Here is a 21,277-nt window from a genome sequence, read left to right as displayed (position 1 = left end):
TCGTAGTGGCCCTAGAGGGGCGCTGAGCTGACAAGGGCTTGGCAGGGGGACCCCTGGGCCTGGTGTCTTGTCCCAGTTCCTCCCCCATAGGGGCCTCCGCCTGGCCTTGGGGAATCTTGGAACCTTCCTCCATCGCCCCACTTACGTGTCCTGGAGTACAGAAAATAACCAGGTCTCTATAGGCCCCGCTGGAGTCTGGGCCTTCGGAAGCAGGGCCAGCGCCGAATCCGACTGGTGTCCCCGGCCTGAGGGCCTCCAATCGGCCATGCGGCAGATCACGGCCTCGCGCACGTGGCGCTGGCCAAAATGGCTGCAGGAGCCTCGGAAAGTTGAGCACGGGCCAGCCGCAGTCTCAAAAGGCTCCAAGAGGATCCCTGATCGCTCTGGGGCTAGAACGGGCTCCTGAGGCCCTGGGCCCTCGCTGGCTTGCACCCCCCAAGCAGCCTCAGCTTCCAACAACGAAGAAAAGACGTGTCACACGGCAGCTGCCCGAATTTAAAGCAGCGGCTCCGGAGGTGCCTCGCACGCGCTTCCAGAAGCATCTGAGAAATAAGGCTCCAGTCGTTTACCCCTGAAAAATACGCTCCTGAAACTGTGCTTCGGAGCACGTCACCCCCGCTGGCCCAGGGATAGAAAGAAGGGCTCCAGGCCCGCGGAGGGTAGGGCGATCGCCCCACGGGGCTCTCCCCGACCGCACGAGGCAGAAAGTACTGTCTCTTGGGCCGCAGCTATAAATTACAATTTAATTTAATTTAGAATTGCCAATTGAGCCAAATATCAGAATCTGATCGAATAAAGGAAAATCTCCTACCTAAACCAACTCAAACAGTGCTTGGACCAAAAGACTGAGAGGAAACTGGGCAGGAATAGAAGGAAGGAGTATTTAAGAAGTTTTCTCTCAGTCTTTGGACCAATCAGGCTTTGAGAATACCCGTGACCCCTCCCTATCTTCCAATGGAAAACAACAGGTCTGTGAGACTGGTTGGGCCGACAAAAAGTAAGTGTCTGAAGTCACCTGGTGAACTTCTCTGGTCGAAGATGGACTAGAATCTGGGTCTCCTCACTTCAAATCTCTGCCCTGTGAGAAGCTGAAGGGGTGTGTGTGTGTGATCTTGACCACACCAAGCATCCCTAGGGAGGAGGCAGCACATTCCAGAGAAAAACCCAAAATAAGAGACTGTGTACTCTCTAGCTGGATGGGGGAAGTAAGGAAGAGGTTTGGGGTAGCCACTTCTTAGAATCTCTCTGAATATATAGTAGGTTAGAAGGTTATAGCTTTAGTCTGGCAGATTCTGTCCATTAAGTGCAAGCAAATAAAGGACTGGACTTGACTGATTTCACTATGTTGTCTTTGGGCTTGGACCTGACCCTGTTTGCTATATGCCTTATAAATGATAATGATGCTGATGACCAATCCACTTAATTGTAGTTGTTCAACTGTCCCATTATGTCTGCCTCTTCCCTACTCTCATCTTTCTGCTGCAACTCTCATTATCCAGAGGAAGCTTGTTAATTCCTAGTAAAGGCCTTCCTTCCTTCCTCTCTCTCTCTCTCTTATGCTTCTTTGCAAAATGTTTTAAATACATAGTTTTTATATTTTAAAATGAATTACTAATACTCTATAAATGTCTGTTGTCCTCATTTTTTAATTGTTTCTTACCCTTTTTTATGCCTTTGATGTAAACTGTTATCAATTTGCTGAAATTGGTGGCTGAAATTGCTGGTTGTCAGTCAAATTATTGGCATATATCACCAATGTCAAGCTAAATAAATGAATAAAATCCCCATGTATACGGAAGTAACTGAAATATATAACAAGCAATTGAAAATAACACTAAAGCAATTTCTTGTAGCTTTAGATCTGTCAAAAATAAGGAAACCATGTAACTATCTTACCCCAGTTGTTGCTACAGGGAGTGGATTGGCTGTATAAAGGCTTCTTTTACCATCATAAACTGGTCTACGGTCACCAAATATTGTCACCTTAAAATGTTGCACCATTGAATCTACTACCTCCCTAGGAAAATGAAAGAGGGAAATAAGTATATTTGCACATTTAAATTGGATGGCGTTCAGAGAGAAGAAAGAAAAGCTCATTACATTAAATGTAATTATTAAACAGAGTGAAGCAGTTCTATATCAATAATAACAACAACAACAACAACACCAATCTGATACCCACATAAGGGAGATGGAAGAGGCTTACAGGTATATTCTCAGTACCCTTATATAGCTTTTTAGTTTGAAAAGACACAATACAGTAAAGATAATAATTAAAAATAACTTGTAGCATGTGTTTAAATGCCAGACAAGCCTTACCGTATTTCTGTGTTTTCTAACTTTCAATTCCTTTATGCAAAGTGGTTATTTACATAAACCTTTATTTCCTATTACAGCCACTTCAGCTGACTGGCTTCCTCTAAACCACAAACTTCATATTTTTTTCAGATAAGAAACTATCTTCACCCTGATTTGATCATTCATTCATTCCCTTCCACATTAAAATTGCAGCTTTGTGCTTTAAATTCTTGGTACAGTATTGATTTTTTTTTTAAAAAAAACTATTTTAAAGTATTTTAAACACATTTTTAAAATAAATATTTACAATCTTTTTTAAATAACCTGTCAGAAGGAAAGGCAATTTTAATGCTTTGAATTTATTGAGCAGTGCATTTAACACATCAGAACAAAACAGGCCAGACTTCTAGTTAAAACTAGTGTTTTGATCCCACTTCAATCTACTTTGAATCAGATGGGGGAGTGGAGAGATCAAAAGTAATAGGTCTTTGGTGGTACATCACGTCATAAGTAGTCATATAAGAGAAACAGGGAACCTGTTCACCTTTTCATATTTATAACAAACACTATATTTTAGGATTAGGTAATATTAGTTAGTTCCAGTCATATTTGGCTATTAAACATTGGACATATCCAGTCCAGTTAGTTCCATTAGTTCCAATCATATTTGGCTATTAAATACTTCAAGGTAATTCTAGGAGACTCCCGTTCTGAATTTCCTAGCCACAAGTCTTAAAATGGCGAAATCTGGAGACCCCTATTATAAAGCAATGGCAATCCCCTTGTTAATCCTTGAAAGACAGTGATGAATATCTTTGCATGTCAGCTCTGAATTTATAATTCTCTTTCTAGGACAATGGCCTCAAAACCCATTTACCAAAACCCATTTAAAAATGTATAAGCCAACATGCCGTTTTCTTTAGAAAAGTGCCTTATTGGTGAAGCTTGAAAAATTAAATTGCGTGTTATAAAAAAAGAGACTTGCCAATTGGCTTTTGAAACAAACTGGAAGTTAACGAAGGTGTTAATACAAGCAAAACACTTGCAGTGGATTTTACTTAGCTAGACTACAGCAATGTGGACCATTTGATGCTTCTGAAACACCTCTGAAAAACAGTAATTTTTGAAATTAACAAGCTATGTTTAAAAAGGTATGTAACACTACCTTCACTTCAGCAACAAAAAATTGGATCTAAAACCTCTAACCTAGAGGTTCTGTGGGTTCCCATACTTATATACATCCTGACTTTTTCACTCAAGCCAGCAGCTTTTTCGAGGTTCTCCAGAGATGACATTCTTTGAATGTTTCCAATTATTGACACTAGGTGATGCAAAGTATGGTTTCTCAGGAGCTTAGAGAATTACAGGGGTGGAAAGTCCAACTCCTAGCTCACAGCAAGAATTCAAATTAAAGCATCCCTATCAGAAAGCTATCCAGAAGGAGCTTACCAACAATCTTGGTAATTGGTTCTACAGCTGAAGAACTCTTACGGTGATAATTTTTCTCTAACGCACAGGTAATTGCTTTGTGATGGATTCATGCCGACTTATATAATTACTGTACTGTTTTTCAAAATCACTTGAGATTAAGTGCTCTCTGAATCTCTCCACGTTCTAAGGTATTGATGACAGATAACCGGCCTACAGCTTTTGAAAGGGGAATATTCTAAGTCATTATGGAACAGCAAACAGACTTTTGAGTTTAATATTATTCACCTTGAAATATCAAGATATGATAAACAAATCATTGATCTGTTGTATAATGTCAAGAACTGTGATGGGAAAAATGGAGGGAGAGAGGTCAGTCTTGAATAGAAAGTGAATATAAAACTAACAATATAAATATTTTATATCATAGTTACATAGAATAATAGAGCTTAATGTTGCAAAAAGCCCTTTTATATAAAACTTTAAAATGTTACTTATCTAATTATACAGCAACCCCATTGCTTAAAATTAACAGGCCTCTGTTAAGATCTTATGATCTAAACACAAGTCTATCAATTTTTATTTGACACACCAAATTCACTAAAGTTGCAAAATGCATATTTTCATTATCTCTTAAAGACAAGTGTTTAAACAACACAGATAAATATTACAGCAAAAATAAAGGAAGCATTGTGGAAAATCTAGCCAAGGATACTTACTGCATAGCATATAAACAATAGCTGATGAAACTCCTGAGCAAGTATGAAGTCAGTCAGCTACAAGACCATGACTTCACGTCATATGGATATTGCAGAACCAAAAACAGTTTGAATTCCTTTTAATTTACCAAAACTAAATTACTTGCCTAATGGACAAATTACACAAACCTTCAATAGAAAGAATAACATACATATCTGGTATTAAAACTGAACAGGACATTCAAAGGACTTCAAAATTCTACTGAAGTCAAGCTAGAGTTAATTATCTATTCCCAGCATTTACAGATCAAGAGACAAGAGTTCTTACCTTTAATACATGAAAAAGCTACCCATGTTTATAGTTTCCAGTTGATATTAATGAATGGCTTAATAACATATAAATCCAGAACTAGAATTGCTTATAGAACACTGTGCTTAATTTTGTTTATTACATCTCAAATGAAACTGTAAGATTGAAGAAGATGCAGAAAGGAACAACAAAAAGGTCCAAATGGTTGGAACAATTCCCGTGTTTTGGTTTCCTTTGGTACAGAAAATAGTCAGGTTGGAATCACGGATAGCACAGTGAAAGTGAATGAAAAGTTCATGTATAAAACAGAGTAAGTTGTACAATGAAGGCAGAAGGTAATTGACTGAAGACAGGCATTGTGTTTTAACTGTATATTGTTGAGCACTGACATTTGCTATTCCAGAACTCAGTAACACCTACCAATCTGTACAGTTTCATTTGATGCAAAGCACTTCATGACCTTTAGTCAAGATGATTGCTGTATAGTATTGCTAGTAACTGTGGTAATTTGCCTCTAAAAGCCAATTGCTGAAAAATAAGGTTTTGAAGTTACTATTCTCTTATGTTCTGTTTTGGGCTTCTCAGAGGCATCTCTGTGACCCCTGTGGAAATAGAATACCAGTTTAAATATACCCTGGGCCTGATCCAGCAGAGCTTTCAGCCTATTCAAATCTAATCTGCAACCGGTTGATTTTGTTCTGATTAATGCATTAACAAGCATTTTTTGTGAGTAACAACACCCCAAAATTCCTGTCCTACCAAGAAATAAGAATCATCCAGTAAAACAATTATATGTTTTAAAAAATGTTGCTCTAATAACACTACTGTGAAAACTTGGCCTTTCTTGGAAACCCACAGTATAATTTCAGTATTAAAAAAAAAGAGTGCTATCTATAGAGACTAAAAATGATTCATGATGAATGTTAACTTTCAAAAGTTGTGTTTACTTTCAATTTGAATCCTACATATGCCCAAATTACTTAAAGTGCTAATCACTCTTAAAAACAAAGAAGTTACTCACTTTCATTGCATTCTACTTGTTCTGTCAATGCTAAAGACATATGCCATTTTTACAAATGAATTTTAATTTCTTTCCGGTATGTGGGTGTTCATGTAAAACAATGTATGTTCAAGTTACAAATTTACTCCTCGATCCAAGAATAAATAATATGCTCGCAGCATCAGCTATTTTTTAAAAAAATAAAAGGCTATCAAATGAAGTATTTTCTCCTCAAACAAAAACGCTGACCAGCACTAGCTATTGAAAGCATCTCACTCGATCAGCTAATCAATATTAGTAAGGTAAAATAATATTACCCATTATAACTTACCTGTTCACTCTCCTAGGACACTTATCTGGCTTAATATCCACCTCATAGAGGTAGACGTCAATCTTTGGGATTTCAACTTGGAAGCAGTTGGCCAGCAGTTTAATAGGTTTTCCCATGGTGCCATAGCCAGGTCGTCGGGGTACCATGAGTAGGGGCTGAGCCCCAACGGTTCCTGCCAAATAAAACAAGGGTACAACTTAGAGATGGAACCTGAACTTGTTTTAGTGATATTGGTGCAAAGAAACATCCATCCCCTACCATTACATTTGCACAAATACTGCGCTAATTTCCATCTGCAACAGATAGACTGAGCTAACCTTGGCTGATTTCCTAAAAACTAAGCAGTAAAAACTGGTTAGAAGTAAATTGAAAATCATCAGAAAATTCCAAGGCTGTAGCTTAAACTGAAAAGTTTTTTAAAAACCCACCATCCTGAAACAAGGCAGTATCAGGTCATAAGAGCCAAGGTGGCGCAGTGGTTAAATGCAGCACTGCAGGCTACTGCTAGATCAGCAGGTCAGCGGTTCAAATCTCACCGGCTCAGGGTTGACTCAGCCTTCCATCCTTCCGAGGTGGGTAAAATGAGGACCCAGATTGTTGGGGGCAATATGCTGACTCTCTGTAAACCGCTTAGAGAGGCCTGAAAGGCCTATGAAGCGGTATATAAGTCTACTGCTATTGCTATTGCTATTGCTATTTTGCATTGTTGACAAGAAAGCATTAATCAAGGGATTTTCCCCTTCTTTTATATTACAAGTAGTTCTCAACTTACAATCACAATTGAGCCCCAAATTTCTGTTGTCTAAGCAAGACAGTTTTCAAGCGAGTGATCTAATTTTACAATCTTTCTTGCCACAGTTGTTAAGCGAATCATTGCAGTTATTAAGTTAGTAACATGTCTGTTAAGTGAATCTGGTTTCCCCATTGACTTTGCTTGTCAGAAGATTGCAAAGGTGATTAAATGACCCTGGGACACAGCAACCATCATAAATACATGCCAGTTGCCAAGCATTCAAATTCTGTTCATGTGACCATGGGGATGCTGCAACAGTTGTGTAAAAAAATCATAAGTAACTTTTTTCAACGCTGTTGTAACTTCAAATAATTACTAAATGAATGGTTGTAAGTCGATGACTACCTATAGTTTTATTCCTCTCTAATTAGCCATGCCTTGAATTAATTCTGATCTGAATTCATTTTGTTGCTTATATTTTTCAGTCCAGCCGTTGCCATGCATATTAAAAATATTCATTGCTAATATGAATATTGAATTTTAAAATCTAAACCATATAAATCTATAAAACCATTTTTATAGTCCTTTTCTCCTAATTTATCAAAATTCTGGGCATACCTATCTCAGGAGTCCTACGGGATTGGGCGGCATATAAATTTATTAAAAGTTAAAGTTAAAAAGTTAAAGATTTAGGAAACCACAGCTTTTCCCTTATCACTCTATATTCACCCAAACCTATCTCCAGATCTTAGATCTGAAGCTCAGACATTCAAATGCTAATTTCAGATATCTTCTGCTCTTTAGATATTTGTTGTATTTTAATAATTCTACAGAATTTATAAATAAAGTAGTAGAAGTACATGTACAGTGCTACATAAATAGAAGGATACAAGGTCAGTTCTCAAGTCGTAAGAACAACCGATGGCTGCTAAAGAACACACAGCTGCCTTTATTAGAATACGAATATTAATTAGCCTCCCTTTTCCTCTTTTATAACCATGATCTAATCCAAACTACCCCGTTTTCCCAAAAATAAGACAGGGTATTATTTTCTTTTGACTCCTGAAATAAGCACTTGACCTTATTTTCGGGGAGGTCTTATTACTTTTGAGGTGCAGGAGGCAGTGAACGTGGTCACCTCATGGCTGCTGCTGTGTTGCAATATTTTGGGGGAGGGCTTATTTTTGGGGTAGGTCTTTTTTTAACACATGTGCTCAAAAGCCTGATTGGGCTTATTATCCGGGGAGGTCTTATTTTCAGGGAAACAGGGTAGTTTTCTAAAGCAGTTAACCATGAAAATGTTTAGACTCCCACTCTCAGTCCTACTGGTAACTGACTTAATCCAATTTGTATTTGTTTTGCCAGCACAAATATTTTTCAATTTAATTCATGCTATGTACAACTGCAATAGTAGTATCCATCTGCAAAAAAGATTGAGAAAATAATAGTAAATCAGATGTGAATTGAACCAGAAACTCCACTGCTTCAGAGGTGAGTTGCTCCCGGTTCAGCTGAACTGGTAGTGGAATTCAGGCCTGGGTCGCAGAACCGGCAGTGACCCAGGCCTGCTGTGCCCCTGAACCGGTTCTCTCACCGCCGCTGGGCCACTGCCATTTTGGTTTTCAGTGACTGCGGTGCACAGTTAATTTTAAATTGTTTTGCGTATGAGCAAAGCAAGCTCGCGTGTTGCACATGGGTTACAAACCGATAGTAAAACTGGCTGCAACCCATCCTGCATTGGTTGTTGTGGTCAATTTCAGCACTTTAAGAATTTCACTTAGAAAAATGGGATAGAGATAGGGAAGGATGGGATATAGAATATGGAATAGAATAGAAAATAGAATAGAACAGAATAGAACAGAACATTCTTTATTGGCCAAATGTGATTAGACACACAAGGAATTTGTCTCCTGAAATATTTTCTCTCTGCACAGTCAACACTCTCAATCTTGTGTTGCGTCCAAAGTTGCAGCAGTGCTTCTTATAAAGATCCCTTGCACCTGCTAGCTAGATAGTGACATTTTCATCCCTCTATCTGTGCCAGTCATTAATGAAAAAAAAAATAAAAAAAGAAAAGGTGAACATTACTCTGGGGTTTTTGGAATGATTCATAAGAAAAATGTCATCACTTGCAGACGCAACACAATCAACCACAACCACCACTTTTATACACCCACACATAATAGAACTTGTATATATTCCCACTTACTGATGTTTTCAGCTGTTAATATCACTGATGCAAGGTAACAAGCAATAACGTAAATAATGCAAAGGCTATTCTGCCCATAGTTTCACGAGCTTTCAGAAAATTCTAATAATCACAAGAGGTTAACAGATAAAACCAGCCATCAAGTCATTTGAGAAAATGTTTTTACAATATGAGTTCCTGTAATCCATTCTACAGATATTTATGTATTTATTTAAACTAAGCAATTTAAACTACCAGAGCTTTAAGCAGTTCTAACTGGAAGAAAAGTATCAACTCAAACAAACATGTCCTTTGTTAGTCTATGGCATGTGTTTATGAAATATTGAAGGAAGTAAAATTGCAAGGACTAAGTATTTTTTGTCTCTGCTTCTCCCCGAAAGAATGAAATCTCCTTGGAGGGAGCTCTTCTATAAATCACCCAAACTCCCTAGTGGAAGAGTAGATTGATCAATTTATTGGTTAAATTTAGTTTCATATTCACAATTTATCTGAAATTATCTAAATTATAAATTTATAATTATAAATCTAAATTATAAATCTAAAATGTCTGAGACAACAGGATTATTTAAAAACTACTGTTCCCGAAAGAAATTCAAAATGAAGCATATAAAGCAATTTCATTACAAATTATTACAATATAATGTATAACTATGGAGGCTGTACATGTTCAAGGAGTTGGGCACTCTTTGAAATGATTTGGGAAAAGTGCTTTGGAAGTTTCATGAGCACAGCATTTTTCGACTCCTAATTAAAACAGCCTGGGAGTTTTTCCATTTGAACCTGGAAAACATGCAGCTGCTTTAATTAGTATCAGGGAGATAGTAAGTTCCAACACAATTCTTTCAAATCATCTCAAAGAATACAATCCTCTAATAATTATAGAGAATATTCACGCTAAACAGAGTTGGTTCCATTTTTAGCAATCCAAAATTGAAATATGAAAATAATAGAACAAAATGCATACAAATCACATAAAGTAGCAATGAATGCTCAATATAAAAAAAAATTCCTTTGTATGGCGATGGTGCATGCTTCACCTATGAAAATAAATTACAGTGCAGAATTGAGTTAGAGTAAAGAATTGAGTTATGCTGAATACAGCCTTTTTCTATAGAAACCATTAAAGAATAGAATTTCTCAATTCTAAGTTGGATCTCTATTTAATGACCTCCCGTCCATTATTTCTTGTTTTGCTCTCTGGTGCTTTGGCGAATAGGTTGATCCCCTCTTATCTGAGACAGTCCTTCAAGTACTGGAAGTTATTCATGTCACCCCCAAGTCCTTCACTTTGTTGGACTACATATATCTAGTTCCCCACCTGTTTATACGATATAGCCTCCAGATCCTTTAATCATCTTTGTTGCTCTTCTCCACACTCTTTCTAGAATCTCAACATGTTTTTTTTATCATGGTGATAATGAGATTGATTCTCTCACGATATGAAACTCAGGGGCTGCAGATATACACTGGGACATATTTTCCTGGAAGCTATGCCAATGAACACTAAAGCACAGTGTTTTTCAACCTTGACAACTTTTAAGACTTGGGGATTTCAACTCCCACAATTTTCCCAGCCAGCAAAGAGAGGTAGAATTAGTTGATTACCACACCGCTTTAAACAGGGGTCCTATTTTGTCTTTTTCAAACCATCTAGGAATACTAAAACAGGATAAACTCTGATTAACAATCCCCAGGCTAATTTAGCAGCAACAAGTCAGAAATCATTCTTTGGATGGCACTCTGGTTGGGTTTGTCTAATTTTCTGAAATCCACAGAACCAGAAAATAATGAGACTGGGCTCAACATGCCGAGCCAACAAAAACAAAAGACAATTAAAATTAATGAAGTTTAACATACTATGTGAATGCAGCCACTATGTTTTTAACGTATTTGGCTAAGCATGCCAGCACACAAGTCATTTGGCTAACTAGACACTCTACAAAAGCAAACAATGTGCGGGGAGAAAAAACAACCAAAAAAAGTTAGGTTATGCAATCTTTGTTTTTGTCAACTTACAAGAGAGTTTATAAGCCACTGTAACTACACCAACTTTGTTCATCAAACTCTTGTGATTTTATTTTTAAATGAAGCTAATAAGCACCACTCAGTTCCACTCCTTTTCCAACATACAGTATGGTTTATTTGTTCAAGTCTTTTCATTTGCTACACCATTCCTTTAGATATGCCAAACTTAATACTCCTTGATCACTACTCTTTATTATTATTATTGTTGTTGTTGTTGTTGTACAATTGTATCACAGCGGCCAGTTGTTTCGCCGGATTTGGCATTGGTTACTAGTCGGGCCCCACCCAGGGGCCTAGGACGTCGTAACGTATTTTCGTAATATGCGTGCAGATCCAAGCAGTGCGGCTTTTTGCATTTGACTGATGGTGATTTTGTCAATTTTTAACTGTTTTAAATGTAATTCCAGTGCTTTTGGAATAGCACCCAGTGTGCCAATTACCACTGGAATTACCACTGCTGGTTTGTGCCATAGTCGTTGAATTTCGATTTTTAAGTCCTGGTATCTTGCGATTTTTTCATGTTCCTTCTCGGCGACCCTGCTATCACCTGGTATTGCGATGTCTATGATTGTGACCTTATTTTTCTCAACCAGTGTGATGTCTGGTGTATTATGCGCCAGTATTTTGTCGGTTTGTATACGGAAATCCCACAAGATCTTGACCATCTGATTTTCGGTGACTTTTTCAGGCTGATGTTCCCACCAGTTTGTTGCTGTTTTAATATTATAATTTTTGCACAAATTCCAATGGATCATTTGTGCTACTGAATTGTGCCGCAATTTATAATCAGTCTGCGTGATTTTTTTACAGCAGCTGAGTATGTGATCAACAGTTTCATCAGCTTCTTTGCAAAGTCTGCATTTGGCATCATCAGAGGATTTTTCGATTTTGGCCTTAATGGCATTTGTGCGGATAGCTTGTTCTTGCGCAGCCAGGATTAGTGACTCTGTTTCTTTCTTTAATGTACCTGTTTTTAACCATAACCAAGTTTGTTCACTGTCCACTTTATCTTTTATTTTTTCCAGAAATTGACCATGCAGTGTTTTGTTCTGCCAACTCTCCATTCTTGATTTTATCACATCTTTTCTGTATTCTTGTTTTGTCTGTTGGGCCTTCAGTAGATTTTTGTTCTTTACTTCGATTAATAGATGTTCTTGAGTGTCTTTTAAATAATCAGCCAGATTATTATTATTATTATTATTATTATTATTATTATTCTAAATAATATAAGCTGATCCGTATGAAGATGAGGGTGCTGAACATGTAGGGCATATTTTATAGGCTAACCATGTTTCAGCTATGGTTAAGCTGCAAAATGACAATTAATAAAGGAGTCATGCTGTAGATACACAAGGCATGATAGAAATATAGAAGGCAGCTTTTATCTTATTTTTTCCCATCTGCATAAACTAAGCAATGCTTGGATAACATTTATAATAACATTCTTTCACCATGGAAGAAAAGCTGGATACAAAGGTATAATAGCAGGAACCTGAAAATTAGTCAGCCTATTAAGCGAGCAGAAACAAGATCACAAAAGGCCAAATGACTCACAAGTCAAATTTATATGAATGACAATTCACATTTTGGGAGAAATAATAAAGGCACGGTTTAAAAAAATTTAAATTTAAAACCAATGTCCAATAGGAAAATTACTGTGTTGTCCTACTGCTCATACTATCATGTACAGCATTATATTTATTGAGAAAATACATTAAAATACATATAATTGTTAATTATTAATACAGTACTTTAATTATATAACCTATAATTAAACTCTATCTATCTATCTATCTATCTACCTATCTATCTATCTATCTATCTATCTACCAATCTACCTACCTACCTAATCTATAGACATACTTGTTTCAGAAGGCTAACTAGAGGGCCAAGAATGAACATAATAAATCTCATAGTCTAGATTTCCATACTATATGAAATCATTAATTATGGTTTACTGACTAAATCTCAGTTGATCAGGTTTAAACAGACCAACCCATGACTTCCAGCGGAGGCATAGCAAGCTAAATGTCTCTCCATGAAATGCAGAGGTGATGACCACTGCAAAGACCAAAGATACAGTGAGAAGACTGGTTCTTCAGACAGGACAGAAGATTGCGCACAAGTACTCTGGATGGCTATACCTCATAAGAAGATCACAGGATACCAGTCTCCAGCAAGTCAGAATGCCAGATGAAAGGATTAACCATCAAGCTCACATGTACAGCTGGCCCCTTTTAAAAGGCACTAAGATTGCTATCCTCCCTTCTAATCATTTTTGGAAATTGCTTATTTAAATATATTAAGACTATTTGGAATGACAAATTTGAAGTCTCCCAGTGACAATATCAACAATATCAGTAACAATGTGTTATTCTATGGACAGACTATGTTTAAAGGATGTTAACAAATAATAGATGTGAAAACTTTTTTGCTTAATACAGAAATAACAGGATCAGAAATACAGATTTTAAAAAAGTGGGAGGTTACAAAATAAACAAGGCATTCAATTGGAAATAAACATGACAAGAAAAAAATGTGGATTACAAGGTAGAGAAGAACCAAGAGAAGGATCCTGATAAGGAGTTTTTACTGGATAAACAAAAGAAGTTCATTAACGCTTTGAAAATCAAATGGGAAAATACAAAAGACAAACCAAGATTTGACACTAATGACTTTACACTAAAGAGGCATATTGCCTTTGGAATCTTTGTGATGGGAAAAAGACAACATCTAAATGAATTAAAAATCAAGATTGCTAGAAGTAAAAGAAAGGAATATCTTTTTACAAACTTTTTGCTGAAGCCAGCACTGAAAAGTTGATGGTTTCGCTTATAGAAGGGATGGGATATGGGGAGAAGAAATAGATGTTCGTAACTTTATAGGGGTGACTAGTTTTTTTTTACTTGTTCTAATTAAGATTGGAAGTCATTTCTTCAGATATTTTTTCATTATTCTATTTCTTTCCTTTTTTCTAGTTTTCTTTGCACTTTTTATTCTCTTTTTTCTTTTTGAGTTTAATTTGCATTTACTTTTACCATTTACTAAATACTATTGTGTTTAAAATCTTTAATTAAAAAAATCCCAGACAGACTAAGCCATTAACCATGGATTAATACTAGTAATTAAATTCCTAGAACAGATTAAACCAAAAAGCAACACATTTTGGCTTAGTATGATGAGTGTAGCCACTTATTTTGTAGATAATAAATACAGACTAACTGAGTGAAGGAAGTACAGACCTCAGGCGTATCCCAGGGTTATAAGTACAGATCTGATTTTAATAACACTTTTGTTCCATTTAACAGCAGCCACTTAGGAGGGGAAAGTTTCCCAATAACTCCAATAGAAAGCTAAAGTGTTCTAAAGAAAGAAGACAATGGAATACTGATAGATTTAAACATTATAGTTCTTTTTCCCTGGATATAATGTATATATTTACTTTTTAATATAAAAGCTTGAGAAACAGATTTCATCATGCTATGCCACTGTGTCCCCTGCCAAAGCATTGAATTGTTTACAGTTATATTTCAGGAAGCCAATTTTGATCCAGAAATAAAAATGTTCAGAAACAAGGAAATTACTTAACTGAGTTACTTAAGCAAAAGGAGATATTTAAATTCCTCTTAAATCTATCTTGGTTTTTGTTTGATTGATGTGTTTCTACATCTCTGCTATGTACACCTTTTATAAAAACACTTTTCTCCAAAACCTTTCAGGCACCAACCAAATTACTTTAAAATATACTATTAATACAGATTAGTAATTATATTAGTGACTCATAAAACTCCCCAGAAAGTTAAAATACAGACCCTTGCTTTGCAAACTACCCCAATAACAGTAGTGGTCATAAGCCCAGTGAATACTGCTTGGACTTGAATCCTTTGGTGGCTTCATCTTATATCCTGACTCCCTCTTCCTGGCAAGATCTTCTGACATGTTAGGTAGAAAACATCCTTATTTAAGATCCACAAAACTCAAGTATACACTTCAGTGCAACTAAATTTTTATCTCTCTGCAAATGGCATTTAATTATAGCCTCAAATGCACAGAAACACAATCCAATAACCAGGGAAAATATGGGGGAAGAGACGGAAACTCCATTATCACAATTTTACCAACCATTGCCCCAGATCAGATGTAAGTTCATTTCCAGATATTAGTTTCTGCAAACAAAGAATTTTTGTATACGTGATGAACAGAAGGTAAGAAATCCAAACATTATCTTTGGTGTTTGAAAACTCTAGCAAGGAGCTTGTACAACTCTTGTGCACAAGCTATTTTGAAATAAACAAACATTCATCTGAGAACTACTGCACATTATCAGTCATTAATTATCTTCCGTACTAATTTTACAGAGAATCCTCTACTCAGTGGCTGTTTAGAATCCAAACACTGAGCCATGAACTAGCCAATCACATTTAACTGCATCATACAAACGCAACCTGTGTGTGTACATTGTTGAAACTGGATTATCTGAAAAAACCATAATTAAGTTAATCACGGTACATAAGTCATGTGAATACAGTCAGATCCATTTACCTTTAAGGTTGAACCAATGCCAAGACATTTTAAAACATACTGTGATGTGTCAACCTAGTTCAGAGTGCAACTTTTGTAGATTTACTGGGAGCATTAAAGGCTATAATAATAATAGCTGAGTGCCCATTTATGCTGTGATTAAGACATCAGCTAGAAACTGGGAGACTGGGAGTTCTAGTCCTGCCTTGGGCACAAAGCCAGCTAGGGGACGGTAGGCCAACCACTTTCTTTCAGCCATAGGAGGCGGTAATGCAAACCACTTCTGAAAAACCTGGCCAAGGAAACTACGGGGACTTGCCCAAGCAGTCTCTGAGAATTGAACAGTAATAACAGCTAATAAGGATTTGAAAGAAATGATGGAAACTTCTGCAGAAAAAAAAATTGGATATAAAAACCCTTATAACTATTTATGTACAGTATATAAAATAAGCATAAAACTGGGGGGGGGGCTTCTAGTCACAGGTGGGTTGCAATTGCCTCTTAGTTAAGCAGCCTAAGAAACTCACTAGGATACAGAGTTACAATTTTAATAAAATTAAACAAACTGTTGATTTTCAAGATATATTAAGCATGTTTTATTACTATTTTTAATTTGTATAGGAGCTTTTAATCAGCTGTAACTTTTACACCCATATGCCATGATTCATACTTATGTGCAGTGGAGCCATTACTATGATTAGGCAGGGTCCATCACTGGTTATTTTAGGTTTCAGCCTCTACACTTCCTGACAAATCTATGTTTTTTCATCTATCTACATTTTTTGCAACATAGTTTTATAGACACAGTATTAAAATTTACCTTTGGAGTACCTGTACATTTTACTGTTTTATAGTGTTAAACATATTTATGACTATATGTACATTTTACTATTTTATATTGATTTATATATGTACATAATTCCAGTTGTACATATATATTATAAAATGACAGTTACTTATTAATCTTAATTATATTTGTAATCATATTCGCTGGCTGCCATCACTTTGGCAATTCGAGTCTCACCGGTTCAAGGTTGACTCAGCCTTCCATCCTTCCGAGGTGGGTAAAATGAGGACCCAGATTGTTGGGGGCAATATGCCAACTCTGTAAACCGCTTAGAGAGGGCTGTAAAGCAGTATATAAGTTTAAGTGCTATTGTTATATTGATGTTATATTTTTTATATTTATGTTAGCAGTTTACTTTTTTTTCTTATAGCATGTAGTTTGAATTGTTTGGCACAATGTTGTTTTAATTTTAGTATTGAAAAAAACTTTTTAAAACAGTCAATTGGACTCAGATGGACGGCTACAAAAATTGAATAAATGAATTTTGTTGGCCAATGAGCAAAATTATGCAAGAAGAAGAGGACTCCAGCTCTATTTCAACTATCCATGTGCATGAAAAAGTTGTGGGGATTTTTTTCTAAAAGTGCATTTTTTTAAAAAATAAAGCCAAAGTACAAATCTAGTTAGGAAATTAAGCAGCAAATTCTGGATGTGACCCAGCAATGTCCTAAAGCAGAGTGTCAAATTTTCGTCGTCATGTTGTCATCATGTGATGTATCGCAACTGTTTTCCCCTTTGCTAAAACAGGGGTGGGAGTGGCCAACATGTGACACATCCTGCCCACGGGCCAAGAGTTTGATACCCCTGTCCTACAGTATGAAAAAACAACAACACATATATAGTGCAAAGGTTATCCCTCTAGATGAGATCAATGGCTCCTCAATACAGTAGACCGTTGCCTGATTCATACAATTTGTTATGTTACATTATAATATGGATTGTTGGTTTTCATTTAGTGGTTTGTAAAACATTGTTTATGGATTAATGGGTTGAATTAGGTCATGCAATGTCACATTTTTTAAAATATGACTCCCAGTTAGCTGGAAATAGTTACACTAAATATGTATCGTATTGTAAGGAAAACTGACTTCAAAATAGTTTAACTGCTGTGAATGAACAAATATTAAAAAGCCGTCTCTTATTAAAGAAAAGGATAACATTGAAATCTATGATGAAGATAATGAATTGAAAACAAATGATGTGACTGATGATCACGACTGAAAATTGAAATATTTACTTCTATTAGTCAATGTTGCTTGTAACTAATCTGGACTATGTGATTAAAATAATACTAAATATTTGTAATTGCAGGAATAATTACAAAGTTTCAGTTTTTGTGCAACTACCAGTATATCAGCTGTCATGTTGATAACTTAAAAAGCTGCCACCTCTTCATTAAACAATTGATTTAAACAATGATAACTGAAGAAAGCAGTTGCCATCTTTTTCATTTATTCCATTATATCTTGAAATTTATACTGGTGTTAAAATCTTCAAAACTCACTCAACAAAAAGTCAAGTAGTTCTAGATATCCAATAATAGGTACATTATTTCTAAGCATGTTTGAGAAGCAGAAAGATAGAGAATAGATTTACTGTTACTTCAAAATCTCTCAAGTCAGCTAATCAAAATATTCCTAAATTTTGAGCTATCGTACCTAAAGCAATTAAGCAGATTTCTCCAGCTTATTTCAGTTAGGGAAGATTAGCTTTTATGTTTCCACAATATTTCAGCAACCTTTGTGTTTAGTATAGTACTGATGTTTAAATGTACTATACTGAGTTGGCCAATACCTATGCCTGCCAATATGTAACAGAAAATGCAATTTTCAGGGCGAATAAGTAGGTTTCTCCCAATGATCAACCACCTTATGCAATTTTTATATCAGAATGGGCAGTAAGAAGCTGTAGCCTATATTAGCGAATCTATTTCACAATAGAAATACAGTTTCTTCTGTAAATATTTCAATTCTCATCCTTTAGAATAATAATAAAATATTAAGTGCCCCACACCATAAAAATCCAGGGATGCTCACTGCCACAAAAATATCTCATCTTCATTCTACTGAAATGATGGACCAGACCTCTCACACACGTCAAGATTTACAATAATGATTGGTGTTTGGGTATACCAATGCTTTTCAACACTATACTGGAGGAGATACTGGCAATTGAACTCTATTGCCCACTTTTAAGTTGCAAGGTTGAAAAACAGTGCCCTCTACCAATCTACTTCCAAAGCACATAGAAACCCTGATCCCCTTCTTCATTCAACAGTTCCAAGTCAGCAGGTCCATAAGTACTGGAACATGCCATTGAATAAAAAGGTGTACAATAGTCATCTCTATTTCATGGCAATGCAATGTTCCTTTAACAAGATTACCTGTTCCACAAAGCCTGAACAGTCACCTTTTCTCCCAGTCCAAACATAAGTATGAAACTTTACCCCCTTCTCACCTGTTCTACAGTCCCCTATAAGACAACTCACCCAACATCCCATTTTATCCCTTTCCCCAACCTGTGACCTCTAGAAAGGGAGAAGGTTAGATCACAATTCCCATAGCTCTCAGCCAGCACAGTAAAGGTTTGTGAGACTGTGGAGAATTAGGGAAGCCGAAGCCCCAAACAGCTGGATGGCACCAGTTTGGGAGAATGTTTAGGTCAGGGCTCATCTCTTCAACCTCTTCATAAAGTTTCACATGGTTTCTTGACTCCCACACATACGAAAATAATTTTAAAAATGCTACTTTAATAGTACTAATTAATACTGGTAGTAATTAATAGACACTTCTTGCTGGAAGTTGTCTATCCAATCCTGGGTATCCCACTAGTAAGCACAGCATCTTCAAGACTAGTTGTTGTTGTTAGTCCATTTAGGCTCACACCTACTACTTCAGTTACTCCATCCAGCTCCTTCATTCTGCTGTCCCTTTCTTCTTTTGCCCTCAATATTTCCTAGCATTAGGCTCTTCTCCAGTTGAGTCCTTCCTTCTCATTAGGTGGCCAAAACATTTGAGTTTCATCTTCAGCATCTTCAGTCAGGGTTGACCTCCTCTAGGACTGAATGGTTGGATCGCCTTGCAGTCCAAGGGACTTGCAGGAGTCTTCTCCAGCACCAGAGTTCAAAGGCTCCATTCTCTGCTGTTCAGCATTCCTTATGGTCCAACCTTCACAGCCATACATTGCAACTGGGAAAACCATGGCCTTGGCTATACACACTTTTGTTGGAAGGGTGATGTCACTCCTTTTTAGTATATTGTCTAGATTTGCCAAGACTAGGGAGTGGTCCTTATGGGGAGACCCTAAAAGATTCACTGACCCCAATTATGTATTTATAACCCACCAATATATTTTTTATAAAATGACAACTTTTGACACTTTTGACTCCTGGTCAGACTGTCCCTTGGTAGTCGATACTGACCTATCTTGGACCCCTAATTGAAGCCAAAGGGCCCCACTTCTGTCTCGGTTCTGAAGAGCAGCCCAGACATGGAGGCAAATTCTGCCAGAAGCCAGAAGTAGAATTCTTTATTGGCCAAGTGTGATTGGACACACAAGGCATTTGTCTTTGGTGCATATGCTCTCAGTGTTGCTCTCAGACAAGATACATTCGTCAAGAATCATAAGGTACAAAACTTAATGACAGTCATAGGGGCTTCATGCGGCGGTTGATCAAAATCAGAATCGCCAACGTCCGATGACGGATATGGCACAAGAAGAAGAATGAATGAGGGTCTGGGAAAAGGCCTCCTCACCTCCTCGCCCACTTACCGAAGCCCCAAAATGGGCAACCCCCCCCCTCTTCGCCTCACCTGCGCTGCCGATTTCCATTCATGGACTCGGTGCGGCCACTTTGTGGGATGAGGGCCGCTCCGGTTCTTGCTCCTCGTCTTCGTCTTCTAGCGCCGTCCCGGTCCGGACCGGCCGGGCTTCAGGGGGCGGCGGCGGCGACGGAGGATTCTCCTCTTCCTCCTCTTCTTCTGCCTCGCAGTTTTTTTCTTCTTGCGCTGCTTGCCTCCTCAACCCAATCCGGCTTTTTCGGTCAGCTGTGGACTCCGGAGGTGGCCGAACAGGCGGAAATTGTGTGGCCGCCCGCAGCACAGCTCGCTCGCTGCTCCCGCCGCTCACCGACTAAGGGGACCCGAAGGAGCCCAGCTATGAGGAGAGCGGTCTCCGGTGTTTGAGGGGGCGCGCATGCGCCACCGCACTTTTCCCTGCTCGTTCCGGAAATTGCCCCCCCCCCTTTACTTCTCGACTCTTTGGTTAAGAGCCGTTCTTTAGTCTTCCTGAGCGCCTGGAGAAGACGGGGGACGGTCTATACGCCTTACGCTCACCGGCTCCCGCGCAGGCGTATTGTAACTTTTGTCCCGGGCGCCGGAAGTCCCACCCCAACTTCATAGACTTCTGCTCTCTATCATTCCTTCCTCCCGCGCAAGTTCGCGCTTTGCTCGCTTCACTCACCACGCAAGCGCGAGTGTGTTGCTGGGTCGCTCCTCCGAAGGCGACGAGCTCCTAGCAGAGGAGGATGAAATGGGTGGTTTTTTTTTAATCATTTGTTGCTTCTTAGGCGGAGGGATCTAGGGCTTGAGAGTTCCGAGTTCGAATCTAGTTTGCCCCTGAACTATTTACTGACAACCAACAATAACAAACGTTAAATGAGCAGCCGGATTAACTAATATTTGCTTTTTTATAATCCTGGCGATCTCTGCGAGAATTTAAGTTCTACAACCAGAATTGCTTCTCTTTTCTCACCTTAGCTGGATGGAATGTCAATTTAACACATTGCATGAACCAAGGAGCCTCTTGATAAGGGTCAAGGAGAGTGCGCATGACGCACACACCCCACACCCGCACGAAGGCATGCACGTCTCCCACAT

The 21,277-nt window shown here is 37.7% G+C and overlaps 1 protein-coding gene across 2 annotated transcripts in view; it reads right to left on the bottom strand.

The window, feature by feature from the left end:
* LOC116515853 (protein argonaute-3) overlaps positions 1-20,718 on the bottom strand; it is a 60,317-nt gene extending 39,599 nt beyond the window's left edge. For both annotated transcript variants that reach the window (XR_004256280.1, XM_032228131.1), the window contains exons 1-3: positions 20,213-20,718; positions 6,066-6,237; positions 1,897-2,017 (exon numbers count right to left, since the gene is read on the bottom strand). Coding sequence is in view for 1 of the 2 variants with exons in the window: in XM_032228131.1 (XP_032084022.1) it covers positions 1,897-2,017; positions 6,066-6,237; positions 20,213-20,231 (312 nt within the window). In the remaining variant the exon portion in view is untranslated. The remainder of the gene's footprint in view (positions 1-1,896; positions 2,018-6,065; positions 6,238-20,212) is intronic.
* Between the last annotated feature and the right edge of the window lie 559 nt (positions 20,719-21,277).

The sequence above is a fragment of the Thamnophis elegans genome, chromosome 12 (assembly GCF_009769535.1).
Source record: "Thamnophis elegans isolate rThaEle1 chromosome 12, rThaEle1.pri, whole genome shotgun sequence".
NCBI lineage: Eukaryota > Metazoa > Chordata > Lepidosauria > Squamata > Colubridae > Thamnophis > Thamnophis elegans.
The sequence above is the reverse complement of the archived record's forward strand: the minus strand, read 5'-3'. Positions and strand labels throughout refer to the sequence as shown.